The sequence below is a fragment of the Alnus glutinosa genome, chromosome 8 (genome assembly GCF_958979055.1).
Source record: "Alnus glutinosa chromosome 8, dhAlnGlut1.1, whole genome shotgun sequence".
In the NCBI taxonomy this organism is placed as follows: Eukaryota; Viridiplantae; Streptophyta; class Magnoliopsida; order Fagales; family Betulaceae; genus Alnus; species Alnus glutinosa.
The window spans coordinates 11256610-11277435 of record NC_084893.1 but is presented as its reverse complement, the minus strand read 5'-3'; the positions used below and the strand labels follow the sequence as shown (position 1 = coordinate 11277435).

Sequence of the window (20826 nt, the reverse complement as noted above, 5' to 3'; positions counted from 1 at the left end):
GGTCTGATGCTTTTCGTTGAAAGCTTTCTACAATCGAGAAATTCCCAAAACGCAAAACTCGAACTAAATCACGTAATATTATAGGATGATTAAATATTCCTCAATCAAACTCAAAACTAAGCATCAAAATAGCGAAAAAAAACTATCAAAAGTTGTGGCATCCATTCAATTTAATCGACGCATTGCCCAACAAAACTGCCCCTAACCCTGAATCCCTAATTTTCGTCTATTCTTTGACCAGTGAATTAGAAAGAGCGACACAATCAATCGGCGTCGACGTCCTCGAAGGCCCAGGCATTGTCCTGGCGGTTCTGCTGATCCTCTTCCGGTAAGAAGTCGTTCTCGATCCCGAAGAACCGGCGCACGTACTCCACGCTCTTGTTCTTGATCCGATCGGCCACGGCCTGGTTGAGAAAAGAGAGCATGTCCTTGATGTTGAGGTAATTCGCCGCTAGAACCAACCCCTTGACCGCTTCGTTGCTCTCGTTGTTCACGAACTCCGCTTCGAACGCCTTCCTCTCCTCCTTCACCTTTTCCTTGGCGCCCTTGTCGTCGTTGCCGGCGGAAGCCAACTTGGCGCTGAACTCGACGGCGCGCCGGCAGTACTCGATAACCTTGGCGAACGTGGGCGACGTCACGTTCAGGAGGGGAACGACGGTGTCATACGAAACGCCGTCGTCGTCGAAGAAGGACTTGACGGTCTCAAGCTCCATTGCCACGGCCTCCTCCACCTCGAAGATCTCGCCGTCGGCAGTCCTCAGCTTTACCATCTTCCCGACGTTGGGGATCGGGTTTTCTCCGCTGTCAACCATTGTTGTCTTGGGAAAGAGAAAGGAGCCTTTAGGTTAAATAAATACTGAAAGAGACGGAGAGAGAAGCAGTCTGTGTGAAACTTTGACGGTATGTGGAGGTGCATTTATGGCGGTAGGATTGGGTTTTGGTTTCGGAAATCCTTTCCCGATCACCTTGGGATGTCTTTTCGTAGTACGATTGTGTTTTAGTTTTAATAGCCAAAAGAAAAAGGAAAGGTTAAAGGCGAGACTCTCATCATTTTTTCATCATCTTCTTTTTTTTTAAAAAATTAATTTTTATTAAAAAATTGTCTATAACGTCACATCAAAGACAACTTTTTAATAAAAGTTAATTTTTTTTATTATCAAAGGGGGATGAAGGAAGGATGAAAATCTCATGTGTAAAAGGACTCAAAAGAAAAAGAAAAATAATATCTCAAATCCTTTTTACACGTTTTTTTACGACAGAGTTAAATTATAGTTGAATCGGAATTCTCTCCTACTTTTATTTAAAATAAATTATATTTTTTAAAAAAATTTTAAATTTTATTTCACAAAGTCAAATTTTAAAATTCGCACAATAAATTAGAATTCAATTCTAATTTCAAAAAATTCAATTTCCAAATGCACCATTAATATTTTGTTTACTTTGCTAATTTTCAAGGAGAGCGGCTACACTTACACCCACTTTTTTACAGATCTGGATCATCTCCAATTTATTAGAAGATGGCCAAGATCTCTTTAAAGAAATCCAATGCCACAAATAAGCCACATGGTTAAAAAAAAAAAAAAAAAAAAAAAAAACCCCACATGCAAAAAAGAACTCTCCAGCCCCCGTTTGATACGACGTCATCGTCGGTTCCTTCGACGACGCAATCCTCTGTCGTCTCTAGGCCACATGACTCGCACCGCGTTCCTCCAACGGAACTCCATCCAGACAAGGCCCAAAGCCAAATTGTGCATCGCCGAGGCCTAAAGCCAGATCTCGGATCAAATCCTCGGGATTGCTCCGAAAACCCCATTTGTCAAGGTTAAAGGAAGGCTTCCCCCAGTCGGAGAGCAAATCTCACACCCGCCTAACCATTTCCGGCGCAGGGAAACTGAAATCGAAGGGAGCCAGAAGGTGAAGAACGAAGTTGAGCGAGAGGCGACGAAGGGGCAAGAGTTCAATGAGGGACGAGATGGAATTGCAGAGATCCAAGAGCTTGAGAGCGCCGTCCAAATAGTCGGCAAGTGAGTCATTAGAATCGGTTGATAGGTGGAGATTGGAAACGTGTGTGCGTGCCTTAGTGTGCCCAAAGGAGAGGAAGTTGTGGGCCAGGGACACTCTGTCAATCCAGGCGTGAATGGGGGTGCTCTGTGGCGACGCCTCCGGACTCTTCTCTAGCGTTAGGTCCTTCGAGTCTGGCGACACCCCCAACCTCTGGCTCATCCGGGTACTCAATGAGTCGAGCCACGCCGGCGGGGCTAGGGGAAAACGGATCGGCATCATCGGGCTTATCTACGCCAGCATGGAGAGCGGGATCATGGCCCTTAGGGATAGCCTCCATGTCGGCCATATCTGTAGCCTTCCATATTACGGTGATAATCTTTTTCTTTGACATGTATTTCGATGATAATCTTCCGTAAATGGAGAGGACATTTCTTTTTTTCTTTTTTCTTTTTTTTAGAAAAGGAGACGAGCGAAGAAAAATGCGGAAAAAAAAAAAAGGAAAAGAAAAAAGAGGGGATCAGAAACCACACACACCGGCCAGAAACCATGCAACCGACCGTGGGAGGAGAGGCCGGAAACTACGCGTTTGTCTGGAAACCAAGCATCCTGTGGGAGGAGAGGTCTGAACCCCGAGTGTCTCGTCGCAGCCTAGTCGAACCCAACCCGAGCAGATCTCTCCGGCCGTCCCGATCATCCCCGGTCGTCCCGAGCGTCTCTACCTCCCTCCCTCTTGTTCTCTTCACCATCTTCGACAGATTCATCGGCCGGAAACTCACCCACATAGGCCGACCCGCCTCTCTTCATCACTCTCCAGAGTAGATTCGGCTGTCCCGAGCGCCGGCAGTCCCAACGAGCTGGCGATCCCCTCCTGTGTAGGTATTGCCACGTCAGGGTGTAAAAAGTAGATATAAAAAAATGGGTGTAAGTGTAGCATTTTCCATTTTCAAGATCTAATCAAAGTTTAAAGATGATAAAAAAATAGTTATAATAGACATTCACAAAAAATTAATATCACATTTAAAACGTTGTAAACTTGTAGTTGCAATTGTCAAGATAAGTTGTGCAAATTAAAAAAAATTAAAGATCGGAAAAACTTTACTTAAATTTATTGAATTGTCTTTGATTTTGTAATTAATTTCTTAAATTTCAAAAACTCTTAATTTAGTGTATTGATTTTTTAATTTTTTTTTTTTTTTTAAATTTCACCACTCCATCAAGATTTTTTATTAAATCTTGTCAAAATTCTGATTAACGCTTAAATTCTTTAGACAATTTTTTTTTTTTTTTTTTTTTTTGGTTCTAAAAAAAGAGGGTTGTTTTGTGAATTTTGACACCCTTCCGTTAGGATTTAGCGGATTGGTGAAATTGAAAGATGGATACACTAAATTAATAGTTTTGAAGTTTAGGAAGGGTAAATGAAATTATAATGAAAGTTTAAGGGGTTAAGTGAAGTTTTCCCTTAACGATTTTATTTCTATTTGCTTTTGAATTAATCCCAAAATAATATATATAGACGATACATTTCATTTTCTATTCTCCAAGAACAATGCAATTGGCATAATTAGAAGTATTGATCTCTACTTGTTTGATATTAACAAACAAATAAAACTTCCCATCCCTGAATGAGAAGCAGAGTAACATACTTATACATGCCATTAATCAACTGAAACAATATATATAGGAGCCTTTTGTCCGTCTTTCATCAGCCACTTTCCCACGTGGCAGTGGCATTTTATTAAAAAAATTTTGAAACCAATATCACGGGTTTCAGGAACCAAAACCATTTCCCCCCAAAAATTCTCCCCCCTTGCTATTTCCCTCGAAACCCAGCAGACCACCCAGCTCTCCTGTGAGACCGGCACCGGCGTCAGACCACCGGCACCAGACCAGCAGACCACCCAGATCGGCACCGGTCAGACCACCGGCACCGGACCAGCAGACCACCCACCCCCCTTTCTGTTTCCCTCGAAACCCAACAGATCACCCAGCTCTCCTGTGAGACCGGCACCGGACCAGCAGACCACCCACCCCCCTTTCCTCCTCCATGGAATGTTCCTTAAAGCCTCTGTATCCAGTTCTGTAAGAAAACGAGGTATTCTATCTACTTGTCTTTGACATCAAATCTAGCCTCTGTATCCAGTTCTGTAAGAAAACGAGGTATCCTATCTACTTGTCTTTGACATAAAATCTTGATCTTTGTTAAACAAACATGAGTGGAGTGCTTCTTGGAATGTTCTTTAAAGCCTCTGTATCCAGTTCTATAAATCATGAAATGATAAGATGTAGTGTGACTGAAGCTTAGACTTTGTAGATTTTTTACCTTATGAGATGCTTTCAATATTGTATTGGTCGTATGCCTGCATGCCTTGTTTGTCTTTGAAATGGCTAATGATTGTGAGGATTCTATCCTTTTTCCCTGATTTTTTAAGCTCATCTTTCACTGACTTTGTTCAAACTATATGTATGTACCTATATTTTGGCAAAGGATAATTTAATTGTTAAGACTTGTCAAAATCCTCTGGTTCTCATGCCCATTCTTTGTCAATTAATTAAGTAGACACAGAACATGTCACACAAAAGCTAATAGCACTCTCAATGTTTGAAAGTTGAATTGGAAACTAATATCCAATGCATAAACTAACAGATGATACAACCTCAGGAAATCATAAATCAATATGAAGTCTGTCTTCTACTTTTTTGGTGCCTAGAAGTCTTGTAAAGTATCTTTCTTCAACAGGTTTTTGTTGTTCTTGAACCAAATAGGCAGGAGATCATCTATTCAAACTACCCTTATAGTATTGTATCTCTTTACAAGTTTCCCAACTGTGCTGTTCAAAATTATAAGGTACCCGGCAGTTTTCTATTATTGTATTTATTATAGTGTTCTCTTACTATGTTTTTTTATTATTGTATTTATTATAGTGTTCTGCTACTATGTTTTCTATTATTGTATTTATTATAGTGTTCTGCTACTATGTTTTCTATTATTGTATTTATTATAGTGTCCTGATTGGGTGGCTGATGGACTACGGGGTAGCATCTGCAGTGGTATTCTTTGCCTTCTAATTGGAGTTTTACTTGTTATAACAGAGGTGAGAGGAATTGGACAACTTAGTAACTGTCAATGTAACTTCCACTGCTTTTGTTATTGTCTTGGTATAGCTGTGCTGTTCTTCTTTACAATACGGTATCTGTGCTTGGAAACCTGGTAGTCAAATTGTTCTATTATGAGGGGTGTTACTTCCTAACTTGTAGATCTTTTTATGAGCTTTGTAGGGGCTCTGCAATTATAATGAATTTTCTTGATTAATGCATACAAACTTCAACTACTTGTGTGTTTTCATTTCTTTTTTCCCTGTTCTGGTGTTACTTATGAAAATTATGAGTTTCAAAAATGATGAATTCAAGCCTGCTTTTTATCTCAAAAATTTGTTTCCTTTTTCTTAGTAGAGCTTTAATATAGATGCCAAATCGTGCACAACCAAACAACAAGGCATAAAGAAATTAAACAGCAAGGAACATGTCAAGACTCTATCTGCTACCATCTAGCATAAACTTTCCCTCCCTCCAGACGTGATATTAGCTATTTTTCAAAGATATATAGAACAAGTCACTTTCTTATCCATCAAAAGTAAAGAAATCCCCTTAAAAAGATAGTATCATCAATGAGAAACTATTGCCTTTTTCCATATGATGTCCACTTCACATATGTGATGTTGTGTTTCTTTATTTTTGCTTGTGGATGCATGAAACATTGGTAATAATTTTTTAGTTGGAGCTCTCTGTCTCTTCTTTTTGTGTCTGATGTATTTGCTATTTATATTTTTGCAGTCAGTTGATACTTCGATGGTACCTCCTCATGACTTATCTGTTAATCAATCACTGGTTGAAACACAAGGCAATCCTCGATTGCCTACCACTCCTCTGGACGAAGAATGTGAATCAATGGAGTCTATAAACTCCAATAATGAGGCAACTAAGAAGAACACTCACGAGGTTGTCAAGCCAACTGCAGTACATTCAACGAGCCCCAATAAGATTGTTTTCATATAAGTTTACTTAATTCAGTTCCTAGCTTGTACGCCATAGCATCCTAGCACCTGTCATCAGAAAATTATTTGAATCTTTTTCCATTTTGTCTTATAAGTTTACTTAATTCAGTTCCTAGATTGTTTTCCATTTGGTCATGTATGACACTATACTTAAAAAAGTTATGCAATATTAAACACCTGAACATATATATGTTGTGGTGACTTGTATAATTATTTTAGCTTGTAACACAAATCCAAAAGCAGTGCTTGGATTAGGAGTCAGGTATAGAGTGATGCAATTGTGCTAGTAGCTCTTTTTGGTTGAGATTTTGTTGGAATAAATGCTTGAAAGAATTTACACGCCAATATTTATGTCTTCAATTTTTAGAAAAATAAATGCTGTAGATAAAAAAAAAATCATCAGAACTAAAAGATGTAAATTCTAATGGTTGCTCCAAGAATGTGTCTTGTGAGGTATCTCACAAGACACATTCTTGGAGCAACCAATATTGGTTGCCCAAGTTTCAAGATCGATCATTCTTAATTAGTACATAAATATTAGGCAATCTAGCCTATCATACACAATCTAGCAAAACATGTAAAAAACAAAGATTATACATTACATCCAACTAACTTATCACACACAATTGTTTAAACAACTAAAAAACAGATAGCGAACTAAACATAACATTACATTACATTAAATACAATTCATTACTATCAAGTATATCCAACTAAAAGTTCAATGAAATAAACTGTCGTATTACATCCAATCTCAAGTCTATCATTATCTGCATTTCTTCTATCGTCGAGGACTTTCAGGCATTCTATTATCTTCGTCTCGTACAATCATTTCGTTATTAGCCCATGCAAAAAAATCACAATCACCCTTTATCTGCATGACAAAGCAAGATTAAAAAATGTTATCACCACCTACTAGCAAACAAAGTATAACACACTATTAATTTAAAAAAGTACCTTATAATTTTCACAGCCATACCACTTTCTGCCGGTATTTGTATCAGTCCAATAATACCTTACACGTGCAGGCACTCCACAGTTACATAATGGACATGCACTTGACGCACTTGACGCACCACTATTTACCGACATTTTGTCTTGCCTATGCAAAAGACCAACCAACCAACCGTAGAAAATATCATTCAACCAACCAACCAATCTAAGCATGCGAGCATGTCAAATAAGCATGTCAAACAATCACTAGTCAAAAGAACATCAAAATAAAAAATAAACAAACCCCCAAATGAATATCAAAATATCATTAAATCTAAGAATGAAGAAGAAAAGTAAATAGTAGTATCTTTACATCTTTTTTTTTTTCTCTTTAAAATGTACCTTGTAAGCATTATAACAATCTATTGCCAAATGTACAAGCAATAATACATGAAGTGCATGGCTCACAAAGACACACATAAATTTGATAACGACACAGCTGTTTGCTAATTCACAACATTAGAGGGCTAATTTCTACAAATATAATCCAAAAATAAGATAAACACATACATACAAAACTATATTTCTTGAATAACATAGGAGTTGTTAGAGGTGACCATAAACACATACATTCCATAACCATGCATTATTATACACAGATAAAAATGCTCAGCGTCCTGAACTTTCCAAAGCAACACACAAAACAGCTCCAATCTCTCTCTCATTACAAAGCAACAAAAGTCCATTATAAATTAACAAAACCCCCAACCTCAAAACCCAAAATAGTTGTTATATATATAGTCATTCGCCAAAACAAATAAATAACATGTCATTCGTTATACACTATGTTATTGGTTTTGGATACACAATCAATCAAGGAATCTACTAAACAAGTAAATCTGCCACCATGGAAAAGAACTAGTCCTCCAAACCATCCATGAAAATGAAGCAACTAAATTATTTTAGGGCAAAAAGCATGCTAAATATCTACAGAAAAATAGTAAAAGCATTCTAAATGATTGGAAATGTCCATACTTGCAACCAGAAAATAGCAAAAGCATTCTAATGATCATAATAGCAAGAGCATTCTAAATGTCTACAGAAATCCAATTGAACCAGGGAAAAAAATTGACCATCCCAATTTTTTCTCCACATGAATCCTTGTGGGCTGCGGCGGAGGGAGGAGAGGGATGGGCTGAAAAAAATTTGGGGAGAATGAGATGGGTTTCGTCAGATATCAAGACAGTTTTGAAATCCGGCGGTTAGGAAAGGGGAAGCTGGTCAGCGGCTAGGTAGTGGGTGGCGGTAGGCATTGCTGGTCGGCGGTGTGGGAGGGGAACGGTGGAAAGAAGCTGAAACACTGTCGGTGAGGGAGGGGGAAGCTAAAACGATTGGCTTATCAAGAGAGAGAGAGAGAGATACCGTAGAGAGAGAATACAGTGGTCGCCGCTCCTGGTTTGTCAGAGAGCTGGGTCCGAGGCTGGTGTGTCGTCCAGAAACCCGGTCGATCTGGGCAACGTCGGAGATCCGGGCCGGTCTGCTGGGTTCGACAGTAAGAGCGATGTCGGCGTCAGACCTGGGCGGCCGGTCTGTGTTGGGTCCGACGGAGAGAGAGCTGGGTGTCGGATGGGAGAGCGAGCGGCGTTGGCGTTCGTTGGCAAGGGCTTCGAATTTGAATTTCCAGCCGGTGGGCCGGTCTGCTGGTTTCGAGGGACTCCGAGAGAGAGCGAGCGGTGTCGGCAAGGGCGTCGGTGATCCAGTCGGGGGAGGGGGGGGAGGGCACAGTGGAGAGGGGGAGATTTGAGAAAGAGAAATGGGGGAAATTTTGAAAATGGAACGTGAGACACCAGCGTTTTGATTGGTTTTTTTGTTAAAAAAAAAAATGACAGCTGGAAAAAAGACTGAAGAGCGACGGATGCGTTGCGCATGCGTAGAAGCTCTCTCACACAAACTACAAACTGTTGGTTGTAGAAGCTTTCTCCTCACTTCCTCACGGAGATCCTCTTCTGCCCTATACAGCCCTCTTCCACCTTGTGAGGCAAACCCACCTCTTAGTGAGGCAAACCCACCTCTTAGTGAGGCAAACCCATCTCTTTTGTGAGGTTTTTCGTTCTTTACCCCAATTTTCCCTACATCCTTCTGGTTCATTTCGGTTTCCAAATCTGATCTATAGAGCTTTGGCGCTTCATCTGAGCACGAACCATCTGGTCTTCATCTCCGTCTTGAACGGTCTCTGTGTGGGCTTGCTACGTGTATGTTTGTCAAGTTTTTGCCCTTTGATTATCGGCTTCCAAAAGTAATTTGTAGAAATTCGGTGATTCCCTATGAGCACGAACCATTTGGTCTTCGTCTATGTATTTGGAGTTTCTTGTGTGGCTCTGTCAAGATTTCTCTGCTGAGTTACGAGGTTAGTTTTCTGCCCTTTGGAAATAAACGATTATTTGGTTTTCGTTAAGGTGAAATTCTCAATTATCAATAGGGAGAAGAAAGCAGAACTTGGAATTGATTGTATCATGCTATCTACCATTAAGCTAGAAATCTCTGATCTGAGTGTTTGGCTTAGGATAAAGCTAATTTATGATTTTTCCCCGCAATCTTCCCAGTCTCTGGCCTTTACCCAAGACTCACAAGTAGAGGCAAGCGTTAACACGCTCCCCTCCATCACGTGAAAATTTTATCTTGGAATTGTCGGTGATTTGCCCAAGCCCCGACAATTCGTACCCTCAGAGCCCTTTGTCGTCTCTATATTCTTGATATCATCTTCATTTGTGAATCAAAGTCTCCTTTGTTCTCTGATCAAAACCCTTTTCTCGCATGGGTTTTCCTCTGCTGTTTCAAGTCCCTGCCTATGGTTCTAAAGGTGGCCTTGTGGTGGCTTGTAAGCTTGGTACTAATGCCGAGCCTGTGATTCAGAATAATCATCAAATTTCTATGCTGATTTACTCAGATCCAGTCTCTACCCGTTGGATGACCACCTTTGCCCATGCCCCTTCCTTATGGAATGATCGTAATTTGTTATGAAGATATTGAATGTACTAGCAATCGGTTTCAGGGCCCTTGGCTTTTGATAGGTGATCTTAATGCAATTCTATCTTCTGATGAGAAATCTGGTGGTAGATGAAGTCTAGGATCTGCATCTCACAACATTTTCTTGGATTTTGTTCATTCTAACGGTCTTATAGAACTTGGATTTTCTGGCAATCCTTTCACCTGGAACAATAAAAGATAGGGGCAAGAAAATCTCCGAGAAAAGGCTTGAACGTGGCTTTCTCTAATAAGGATTGGATCCTTCTTTTCCCCAATGCCCAGGTTTCCCATCTTCTTGCCTCCTCCTCGGATCATAATCCCATAGTGCTATCTACTTAGGAAGTACCCCCCCTTCTCCCTAAACCTTTTAAGTTTGAGGAATTTTGGACTCGGGATCTTTCTAGTCATACTATTATAGCTGATGCCTGGCAATTCACTCCCAATGGTTCAGTAGCTTTCTCCTTATGCAGAAAATTTAAAGCCACCAAAGCTGCCCTAAAGCTCTGGAATACTCTTCATTTTGGTAATATTCAATGAAATATCAAGCATATTTTGGAGCAAATCAATTCCATACAATGTGCAACACCCGACCCTTCTTCTTTAGCTATAGAAGAGAATCTCCATCTTAATCTCCAAGAAGAGCTTCTCCGAGAAGTGTAACGCCCCAAATTGAGCTTGCAAATACGTAAGCAAAAACCATCGGTTTCCACGTGACATTACTACATTAGAGATAAACTCTCGCAGCGGAATATATTTTTTTTTCTATAGTCTTAGAAATTGATAGCATAGCACATTAGAGCTGACTGAAATACCTCTGTAGTTTATTAGAAGTTACTTAGGTTTATCTTTACATGCCATATGCACACTAGGTGCATCAAAATTAGTGCCATAGACGACACATAAGCATATAACATAAAACATGCCAAACATGACATTGTTATAAATATTTACATGCCATAAAACAAGACACATATAAATATAACTAGTAATTTCTAAACTAGCACATAATAGTTCGATAATGGTTTCAAAAACTATCAAAACTGGTATATGGGTCCATGCCTTCATTCTCCAGATCTGCATCAGTAACTATGCAAATATGACGTCATCATATTTACATAGACAAACAAGTGAGTCATCCATTTTCATAACTAAGTTACCATCAGATTAATAACAGTTCATATATAAATGTAAAGGTTGTATGAATATGCATCGTAGTAACCATTTAGTTTGTGTTTTATGCTCATCTTACTTCAGACCTCTCGTTCTTAGGTATCTGAATCCGTTTATGTCCTTTGCCTCACACTTAAAGTCTTACCTATTTTTACTGGAATCCTACCGGTTTCAGGATTAGTTATATATTAGGACTTCGGACTCCCTTGGGTCCACTGACTAGCTTTCCTTCCACTTGCTACTACATCAGCTTGTTGATGGCTATCTTATCAGCCGTTATATTAATTGGACACAACATGCAATGCATAAGCAACCACATGCAATGAACACACACCACACAATCCTAATGAAACATAGAATCATTTCTCAGTAAGTACATCCATACTTACTCTCCTTGGTGTAATTTCTTAGCTCATTTTCTGTCATAAATAAATATATACAAAGAAGATTATATATTCATCAGTCATTTTTTCAATATTAAAGTTGTTTATTTTTACATCTATTCATTCATCGTTTTTAGTCATCAATATTAAAAGGTGATTACTTATAAGTCTTTTGACATTTAAGCTTTATGTTCAAACACCGAAACGTGGTGACATAATGTTTAAACATAAGTCTTTCAGTCAAAGCCCTTTTAATAAGTATTTTAGAGCAATTATGATTATCCACAAGAATTGTAAGCCTAAAACAAGACAATAACATGAGAATATAAATACTACAATGATTCATGTTTAAGCACTGAAACACAACATAGTGCTCTTGGTGACGTAACACTTAAACATGAATCCTAACAGGATGATATTATGATGCAAATGATAGGGTAATAAGGTGGTATAACTAACTCTGTAGGAATGCAATAAATGATAAAATAGATACAGGTGGTAGAACCAACTCTGTAGGAATGCAATAAATGATAAAATAGATACAGGTGGTAGAACCAACTCTGTAGTAATGTGGTAAATGATAAAATAGATAAATATTAACAAGAATATATTCACTATTTTACAAAAGTCATTAAATCAATTAAAATCACTACTTTGATTCATGGTTAAGCATCGAAACGCTTGACATAATGCTAAAACATGAATTTTAACAATTTATATGGAGAGCTATATAATAAATACACAAGTAATGAAATCAAATAATAAGGAAGATGTGTCAAGTGATTCATAAGATATTCCTTTGAAAGTTTCACGTTCAAACTATATCTTTTGAGTTTTTGGACTCGGTATAGCGGAAGTGAATTAAACGCTTTCTTATAAATATCTAAAAAGTCACTCCATGCATCAAAATTACTTACTAATCTAATTTGGAGAGAAAAATAAACTTCAAGAACACCAAAGTGGTCATGTGGTAGAAGGAGAGAAAAATGGAGAGAAAACCAAAGCAAACGCTTTCATGGAAGTTGTCTATGATTCGTGTGGAAAAACAAAGACCCTTGCATGCTTATTTATAGAAGGCAAGAAGGGGTAGAATGTGCAAAATGTAATAAAATAATTAACTTATTAGATAATTTCTTGCAAATTAGTCCTTACTTTTTTATCTACTTGAATTTTAGGATTATCGTCCAACTAGAGGGCAGCCTACTCCGAGCAATTTTTCGATGGTCAAACTTACTCCGATTGACGTGAAATTTTGAAGGTAGATAGAATACTTTAATACTAACACTTTCTCTTTCGACTCATTTCGAGTTCATTTTAACTCCGTTCTGGTCCAGTCAAAGTCTCTGTCTTTTAAGCCAAAATATCTTTAAACTACTTTATGCGTTCACACTTGCTTTATTGATTTTTTTTATTTCTTGTCATGATTACTCTTTGTGATATTCTTCCTTCATTAATACTTCTTGTTTTTTATACATAAATGTTCTAGAAGCGTGAAGATATTTTTCTTTGACAGTTTTTCGTTTAATTAGACAGTTGGGTCATTTAAGCACCGATTTTGGATAAAAAAAGTCAACTGTTACTAAATTGAATTCTGACTTCACAGGATTCAAGTATAAACTATATATATATATATATATATATATATATATATATATATATATATATATATATATATATAAACTATATTGAGTAATTATAAGCCATAAAAACATATTTATCAAGCCTAAATTTAGAGGTCAAAGTTCAACCAAAAGTGCCACTTGGCGCCTAAGTAGTCAACTATAAATCCAAAAAGTAAACCTGTGGACTTTTCACAAAATTTTACTATGTGATAGATATTTCTATTGTGAGTACACCAGTCTTTGAATCAACTAAATTTGAGTCTGTTTGACTTGTTTTCGGTTCAATCAAAGTTTAAAGCTTAAATATTACTTTTAGGTTTTGATCTTTTAAGTTTTCAAAACAACTTTAGGTTTGCTTATAAAAATCTATGGATATTGTCTCCTCAACAATATCAATGATTTCTTAAGAGCTTAAAATTACTAGGCGTGTTATCCTACCCACCTTATCGGAATTTCATCCCCGAAATTTGTAAACTATGTTACGCAAAAAGAGTTTATACTAAGTAAGAAAAATTTCAAGCAGAGATGTTACTTACCTTAATCATCTTCAAAGTCATTGTAATACGGCTTTGTGGAAGATTGACGTAACCCTCTCTCTAGCTGATCTTGGGGCATTGTTTGATGTACAGAGTTTTCAACTTTGTTTTAACTCTATGACATTAACAATCGGATTTAAGCCCTACTAAATAATCCTTGATTTCATTTATCCTTAATAAAAAGGGTGTAAGAAAAATAATATTTTTCAAATCATACTATCTTTACCTGGGTATTTGATTTTATATAGTACCATGATCTATTTTATGGGCTCGACATACTGACTACGGTATGTTTTCACAGTTACTACTTGCAAACAATATTAAATACAATTACTACTATATAGTAAATAAAAGTTATTTAATTATAAATAATGCGTCATAAATCACGAAAGTATTAAACATACCTACTTCAAAGCGATTCACGGGAATAGATACGGGTATTTGTTTCTTATCTCTTGTTCTAACTCCCAAGAAGCTTCTTCTACTTCATGGCTCTGCCATAGAACTTTTACTAGTGGTATTGTCTTTGTCCTCAGTTGTTGTACTTTTCGATCTAAGATCTACACCGGCTTCTCTTCATATTTCAAATCTGCTTAAACTTGTAAAGGTTCAAAGTCTATCACATGTAACGGGTCATGGACGTATTTTCGTAGCATGAGATGGTAATTCGACTCTATAGGCGACCGGACCTACGACCTTCATCACTAAAAAGGGACCGACATACCTCAGACTTAGCTTTCCTTTTTTACCGAACCGCATGACTCCCTTCATTGGTGATACCTTCAGGAATACTTGATCACCGACTTCGAATTCTAGCTTGCATCGTCGTGTATCAGCATAACTCTTTTGGCGACTTTGTGCGGCCAGCATCCGCTTTTGAATTAGGGTAATCTTGTCTTTAGTATCTTAGATTATCTCCGGTCCTACTAGCTGTCTTTCCCCAACTTCATCCTAATATAGTGGTGATCTGCATTTCCGTCCATAGAGCGCTTTATATGGAGCCATTCCAATAGTTGCCTGAAAACTATTGTTATAGGCAAACTCAACTAATGGTAAATATTGAATCCATTTACCTTTAAAGTCTTGCACGCAAAGTCTCAGCATATCCTCTAAAATCTGAATGGTTCTTTTTGATTGACCATCGGTTTGTGGATGATATGCTGTGCTAAGAGTTAGCTTCGTCCCCATTGCATCTTGCAAACATTGCCAAAAACGAGAGGTGAATCGTGCATCACAGTCCGATATAATAGAAGCAGGTATTCCATGCAGTCTGACAATCTCTCTTATATATAATTCCGCCAACTTTGGGATAGGGTCGGTGACTTTGATAGGGATGAAATGAGCACTTTTCGTAAGTCTGTCAATAACGATCCAAATAGCATCATGCCCATTGAGTGTTTTTGGCAAACCTACGATGAAGTCCATTGCAATTTGATCCCATTTCCATTCTGGCGCACTGAGAGGTTGGAGTGGACCGGCTGGCCTTTGGTGTTCTGCCTTTACTTGTTGACAAGTGGGGCATTGCGCTACATATTCTACGATATCATGCTTCATTCCTTGCCACCAAAATTCATTTTTCAAATCTTGGTACATTTTCGTGCTTCCCGGATGTACAGTGTACCTAGTCTTATGTGCTTAATTGAGTATGTCCTTTCTCAATTCTGCATCGTTGGTTATGACAATTCTAGTCTCACCTGTTCTTAAAAGGTCATCTTCTTAAGTATAGCAAATAACTGCTTCTCCCTTAGAACATTTAGTACTGTTTTCAATCCTCCCCGTGCTTTTGATGATTAGTCGAGTAAATTAAAATATCATCAATAAACACAACTACGAACAAATCGAGGTACATATGGAAAACACGATTCATAAGATCCATAAATACCGACGTTGTGTTAGTCACCTCAGAAGGCATGACTCGGAATTTCTAATGACCATACCTCGTTCGGATCGCCGTCTTTTGCACATCTTCTTCTTTTATCTTAAGTTGATGGTATCCCAATCGAAGGTCGATTTTCGAAAATACCTTGGCTTCTTTTAATTGGTCGAACAAGTCTTCTATCCTTAGTAGAGGATATTTATTCTTTATGGTAACGCGGTTCAGCTCCTGGTAGTCTATGCATAGCCGCATAGTCCCATCTTTCTTCTTGACATACAATACCGGTGCTCCCCACGGTGATACGCTTGGGCGTATGAATCCTCTCTCCAAAAGTTATTGGAGTTGTTTCTTCAGCTCTTTCAATTCGGCGGGTGCCATACGATAAGGTGCTTTGTGAATGGGTTGAGTTCCCGTAATCAAGTCGATGGTAAACTCAATCTCACGATCAGGTGGCAATCCTATCACAACTTCAGCAAACACGTCTGGATAATCACATGCCACTGGAATATCTTCCAACTTACGCTCCGCTTCTGGTTTCGCCGTCACATAAGTTAAGAACGCTGATGCTCCTTGTCGTATATTCCTTTTAGCTTGTATTGTGGAAAGTAGCGGTGGAGTAGCTCGCGTACAAGATTTGTTGAATTTAAATCTTTCAACACCTGGCAATTGAAAAACGACTACCTTCTCTTTACAATTTATACTCGCATAATACTTTGATAACCAGTCCATGCCTAGGATTATATCATATCCTAGAGATTTAAACACTGATAGATTGATGGGTAGGTTCCTTCCTTTAATATTGATTGGACAGTTCTCTACCATTTTATCGCATACGACTTTCTTTCCTTTAGGGGTTTCAACCGTAAGATTTTGTACTAAAGATCGTGTGCTAATGTGACGTAATTTATCGTATGCTTCGGAAATGAATGAATGTGTAGCTCCTGAATCAAGAAGAGTACACGCAAGGATACCAAACAAAAAGATGGTACCTGTCACAACATCGTTATCACCTCCTTCTTCTTCTTCGTCTATCTCAACCGGAGTTAAAGTATATACCCTTGCTTGGGCGAGTCGCCTTGGTGGGAAGTTGTTTCCTGGGGGTCGGGATCCTCCTGAGGCATCCAGTGGACAATTTCTCTTGAAGTGACCAAATTGACCACACCTGAAGCAGTTTGGTTCATTTGCCTTGCACTCTCCAGCATGCACCTTCCCGCACTTGTGGCATACAAGCGCCTGATTCCCTGCTGTAGGAGGGAAATTCCTCTTCTCAACCGGTCTACTTCCAATACTAAGTGCAGGTCTTTTGGATAGGCATGTCACCTGCGACGCTGCTCGCCTCTTTAGTTCGTAAGCGGCGGATGATTCGCGCATTCCTCTTTCAACAACCGATGCTATATCGACCAGTTTGACAAAGTTTCTGATCTTGTGACACATGACTCTTTTTTTTTAAATTTGAGGATTAAGGCCATTTTCGAAACGTTCTGCCTTTGATTCCTCATTAGGGATTAGGTTAAGGCCAAACCTTGCTAGTTCAATAAACCTAAAGGAATATTGCTCTACCGTCATAGCGCCTTGTACCAAATTTTGGAATTCGATGGCCCACATCTGCCTTTGTGCCCTTGGAAAGAAGCGCCCATTGAATTCTTCGACAAACCTATCTCAAGGGATAACGACTCTATGTCCCAACTCTATTCCTAAGAGTTCTTTCTTAGACTTCCACCATCTTGCAGCTTCATCAGTTATCCTTAGTCCTGTGTACCTAACCTTTTGCTCGTCGGTACAGCCAAGTGTTTCATGCAATAGCTGGATATCCGTAATCCAGGCTTCAGCTACTAACGGTCCCTGTGTTCCATCAAATAGACGAAATTGATGGCTAGCAAAATCGTGCATAGAGCAACCTACTTGTTCAAATCGGCCGACAGGCTGTGGAATTCTTGCCACTACTTCGGCAAACTGCTTAGTAGTTTCGGCCATAAATTGGGCTAAAGCCGGATTCACTCCATCATTAAATGGTGGAGGTGGAGGTGGAAATTCGTCATCATGGTTGCTATGACGATGGTTTTCGTAGTTTTCATTACGAGCGGGGTAATGTCGAGGTGCCATAATTCTGTATCATCGCATCAAGTTAATCACCAAAATAATAATTAACTTAAATACTTCACAATACATTTAATCACATAGATACATATTGATTAGCTTCATAAGCCTACCATTCTCTAATACGATGTCATGTTTGACATGTTTTATGTTATATGCTTATGTGCCGTCTGTGGCATTAATTTTGATGCACCTAGTGTGCATATGACATGCAAAGATAAACTTAAGTAACTTTTAAACATAAATGCAACTAGTAATTTCTAAACTAGCACATAATAGTTCGATAATGGTTTTAAAAACCATCAAAACTGGCATATGGGTCAATGCATTCATTCTCCAGATCTGCATCAGTAACTATGCAAATATGACATTACCATATTTACATAAACAAACAAGTGAGTCATCCATTTTCATAACTAAGTTACTATCGGATTAATAATAGTTCATAAATAATACAAATGCAAAGGTTGTATGAATATGCATCGTAGTAACCATTTAGTTTGTATTTTATGATCATCTTACTTCAGACCTCTCGTTCTTAGGTATTCAAACCCGTTCATGTCCTTTGCCTCACACTTAAAAGTTTTACTTGTTTTTACTAGAATCCTACAGGTCACATGATTAGTTATATATTAGGACTTCAGAGCAGTTTGCTCAGGTGACCATTGGAGTTGACCCACCTAGAAATTAGAGCATAACCAACAGCTACTCTTAATAAAAGATTTTACAAACCACGTAAAAGATTTTGTTTGAAGAATGTAGTGTTGAGTCGGGTATAATAGTAAATAAATAATTTTAGAACTGTAGAAGCGTTAGTTTTATTTAGTATGCTTGATGCGATATAGAATTATGGCACCTCGACGTTACCCCGTTCGTAATGAAAACTACAAAAACCATCGTCATGGCAACCGTGATGACGAATTTCCACCTTCACCTCTACCTCCACCATTTAATGATGGAGTGAATTCAGCCTTAGCCCAATTTATGGTCGAAACTACTAGGCAGTTTGCCGAAGTAGTGGCAAGAATTCCACAGCCTGTCGGCCGATTTCAACAGGTAGGTTGCTCTATGCGCGATTTTGCTAGCCAGCAATTTCGTCTATTTGATGGAACACAGGGATCGTTAGTAGCTGAAGCCTGGATTACAGATATCCAGCTATTGCATGAGACACTTGGCTGTACCGACGAGCAAAAGGTTAGGTACACAGGACTAAGGATAACTGATGAAATTGCAAGATGGTGGAAGTCTAAGAAAGAACTCTTAGGAATAGAGTTGGGACATAGGGTTGTTATCCCTTGGGATAGGTTTGTAGAAGAATTCAATGGATGCTTCTTTTTGAGGGCACAAAGGAAGATGCGGGCCATTGAATTCCAGAATCTGGTACAAGGCCCTATGACGGTAAAGCAATATTCCTTTAGGTTTATTGAACTAGCAAGGTTTGGCCTCAACCTAATCCCCGATGAGGAATCAAAGGCGGAATGTTTCGAAAATGGCCTTAATCCTTGTATTAAGGAGATAGTCATGTGTCACGAGATCAGAAACTTTGTCAAACTGGTCAATATAGTATCGGTTGCTAAAAGAGGAATGCGCGAATCATTCGCCGCTTACGAACTAAAGAGGCAAGCAGCGTCGCAGGTGACATGCCCATCCAAAAGACCTGCACTTAGTATTGGAAATAGACCGGTTGAGAAGAGGAATTTCCCTCCTACAGCAGGGAATCAAGCGCTTGTATGCCACAAGTGCGGGAAGATGCATGCTGGAGAGTGCAAGGCAAATGAACCAAACTGCTTTAGGTATGGTCAACTTGGTCACTTCAAGAGAAATTGTCCACTGGATGCCTCAGGAGGATCCCGACCCCCAGGAAACAACTTCCCACCAAGGCGACTCGCCCAAGCAAGGGTATATACTTTAACTCCGGTTGAGATAGACGAAGAAGAAGAAGGATGTGATAACGGTGTTGTGACAGGTACCATCTTTTTGTTTGGTATCCTTGCGTGTACTCTTCTTGATTCAGGAGCTATACATTCATTCATTTCCGAAGCATACATTAAATTACGTCATGTTAGCACATGATCTTTAGTACAAAATCTTACGGTTGAAACCCCTGAAGGAAAGAAAGTCGTATGCGATAAAATGGTAGAGAACTGTCCAATCAATATTAAAGGAATAAACCTACCCATCAATCTATTAGTGTTTAAATTTCTAGGATATGATGTAATCCTAGGCATGGATTGGTTATCAAAGTATTATGTGAGTATAAATTGTAGAGAGAAGGTAGTCGTTTTGCAATTGCCAAGTGTTGAAAGATTTAAATTCAATGGATCTTGTACGCGAGCTACTCCACCGCTACTTTCCGCAATACAAGCTACAAGGAATATACGACAAGGAGCATCAGCGTTCTTAGCTTATGTGACGGCGAAACCAGAAGTGGTGCGTAAGTTGGAAGATATTCCAGTGGCATGTGATTATCCAGATGTGTTTGCTGAAGTTGTGATAGGATTGCCACCTGTGTTCGATCTACGACACATATCCTGGAATGTGATTTTCCAGACGTGTTCCAGCTTGCATCATTCCGGACATTTTAGCAGCACGTCCGGACGCCACTCAGTGTTCGATCAACTATGGGATTTCTTTCCAAAACACAGATATGGGAAGACAGCTGCAACCGCTCGAACGATGTGGATTCCCGTCCGGACGCGCTCATCCATAAGACAAGTCGCGCTTTCAAAATTCAGACGTTCGGACGACGGTCTTCATGGTCTAGACGCGCGAGCTTCATATATCGAAATTGCGTGCATCAGATCAACCGTCCGGACGACATATCCTATGGTCCATGAAAATAATTATTGACTTCTAATTTAACCAAGTGTGTGTGTTTGTGTGCAAACAAATATCTTAATTGTGAAATTTAAATAAGACAAGATATTTGTTACGAAGTGGAAACTCTGTGAAGAGAAAAACTACTCATGGGTAGCCAAACCCAGGAAATTCACTATCCAAAAACAAAGCTAGTTACAAGACACTCGTACTCACATACCCTTATGCAGTAGTCATACCTTTAACTCTGACGTGTAACCCAACACGAACGTTTCCCAACTAGATCTTCCACCTGAAGGGGTTTTTGAT

The 20826-nt window shown here is 38.9% G+C and overlaps 3 protein-coding genes across 3 annotated transcripts; 1 reads left to right on the top strand and 2 right to left on the bottom strand.

The window, feature by feature from the left end:
* Positions 1 to 263: 263 nt before the first annotated feature.
* Positions 264 to 812, bottom strand: LOC133876120 (SKP1-like protein 1A). Its single transcript, XM_062314405.1, has one exon. It carries the CDS (start codon positions 810 to 812, stop codon positions 264 to 266), a length of 549 nt encoding a protein of 182 aa, XP_062170389.1.
* Positions 813 to 15936: 15124 nt separating this feature from the next.
* Positions 15937 to 17037, bottom strand: LOC133876119 (uncharacterized). Its single transcript, XM_062314403.1, has one exon. The coding sequence runs from the start codon at positions 17035 to 17037 to the stop codon at positions 15937 to 15939; it is 1101 nt and encodes a 366-aa protein (XP_062170387.1).
* A 1512-nt stretch (positions 17038 to 18549) lies between these two features.
* LOC133876118 (uncharacterized) lies at positions 18550 to 19773 on the top strand. The gene has a single exon (XM_062314402.1). It carries the CDS (start codon positions 18550 to 18552, stop codon positions 19771 to 19773), a length of 1224 nt encoding a protein of 407 aa, XP_062170386.1.
* The last annotated feature ends 1053 nt before the right edge of the window (positions 19774 to 20826 follow it).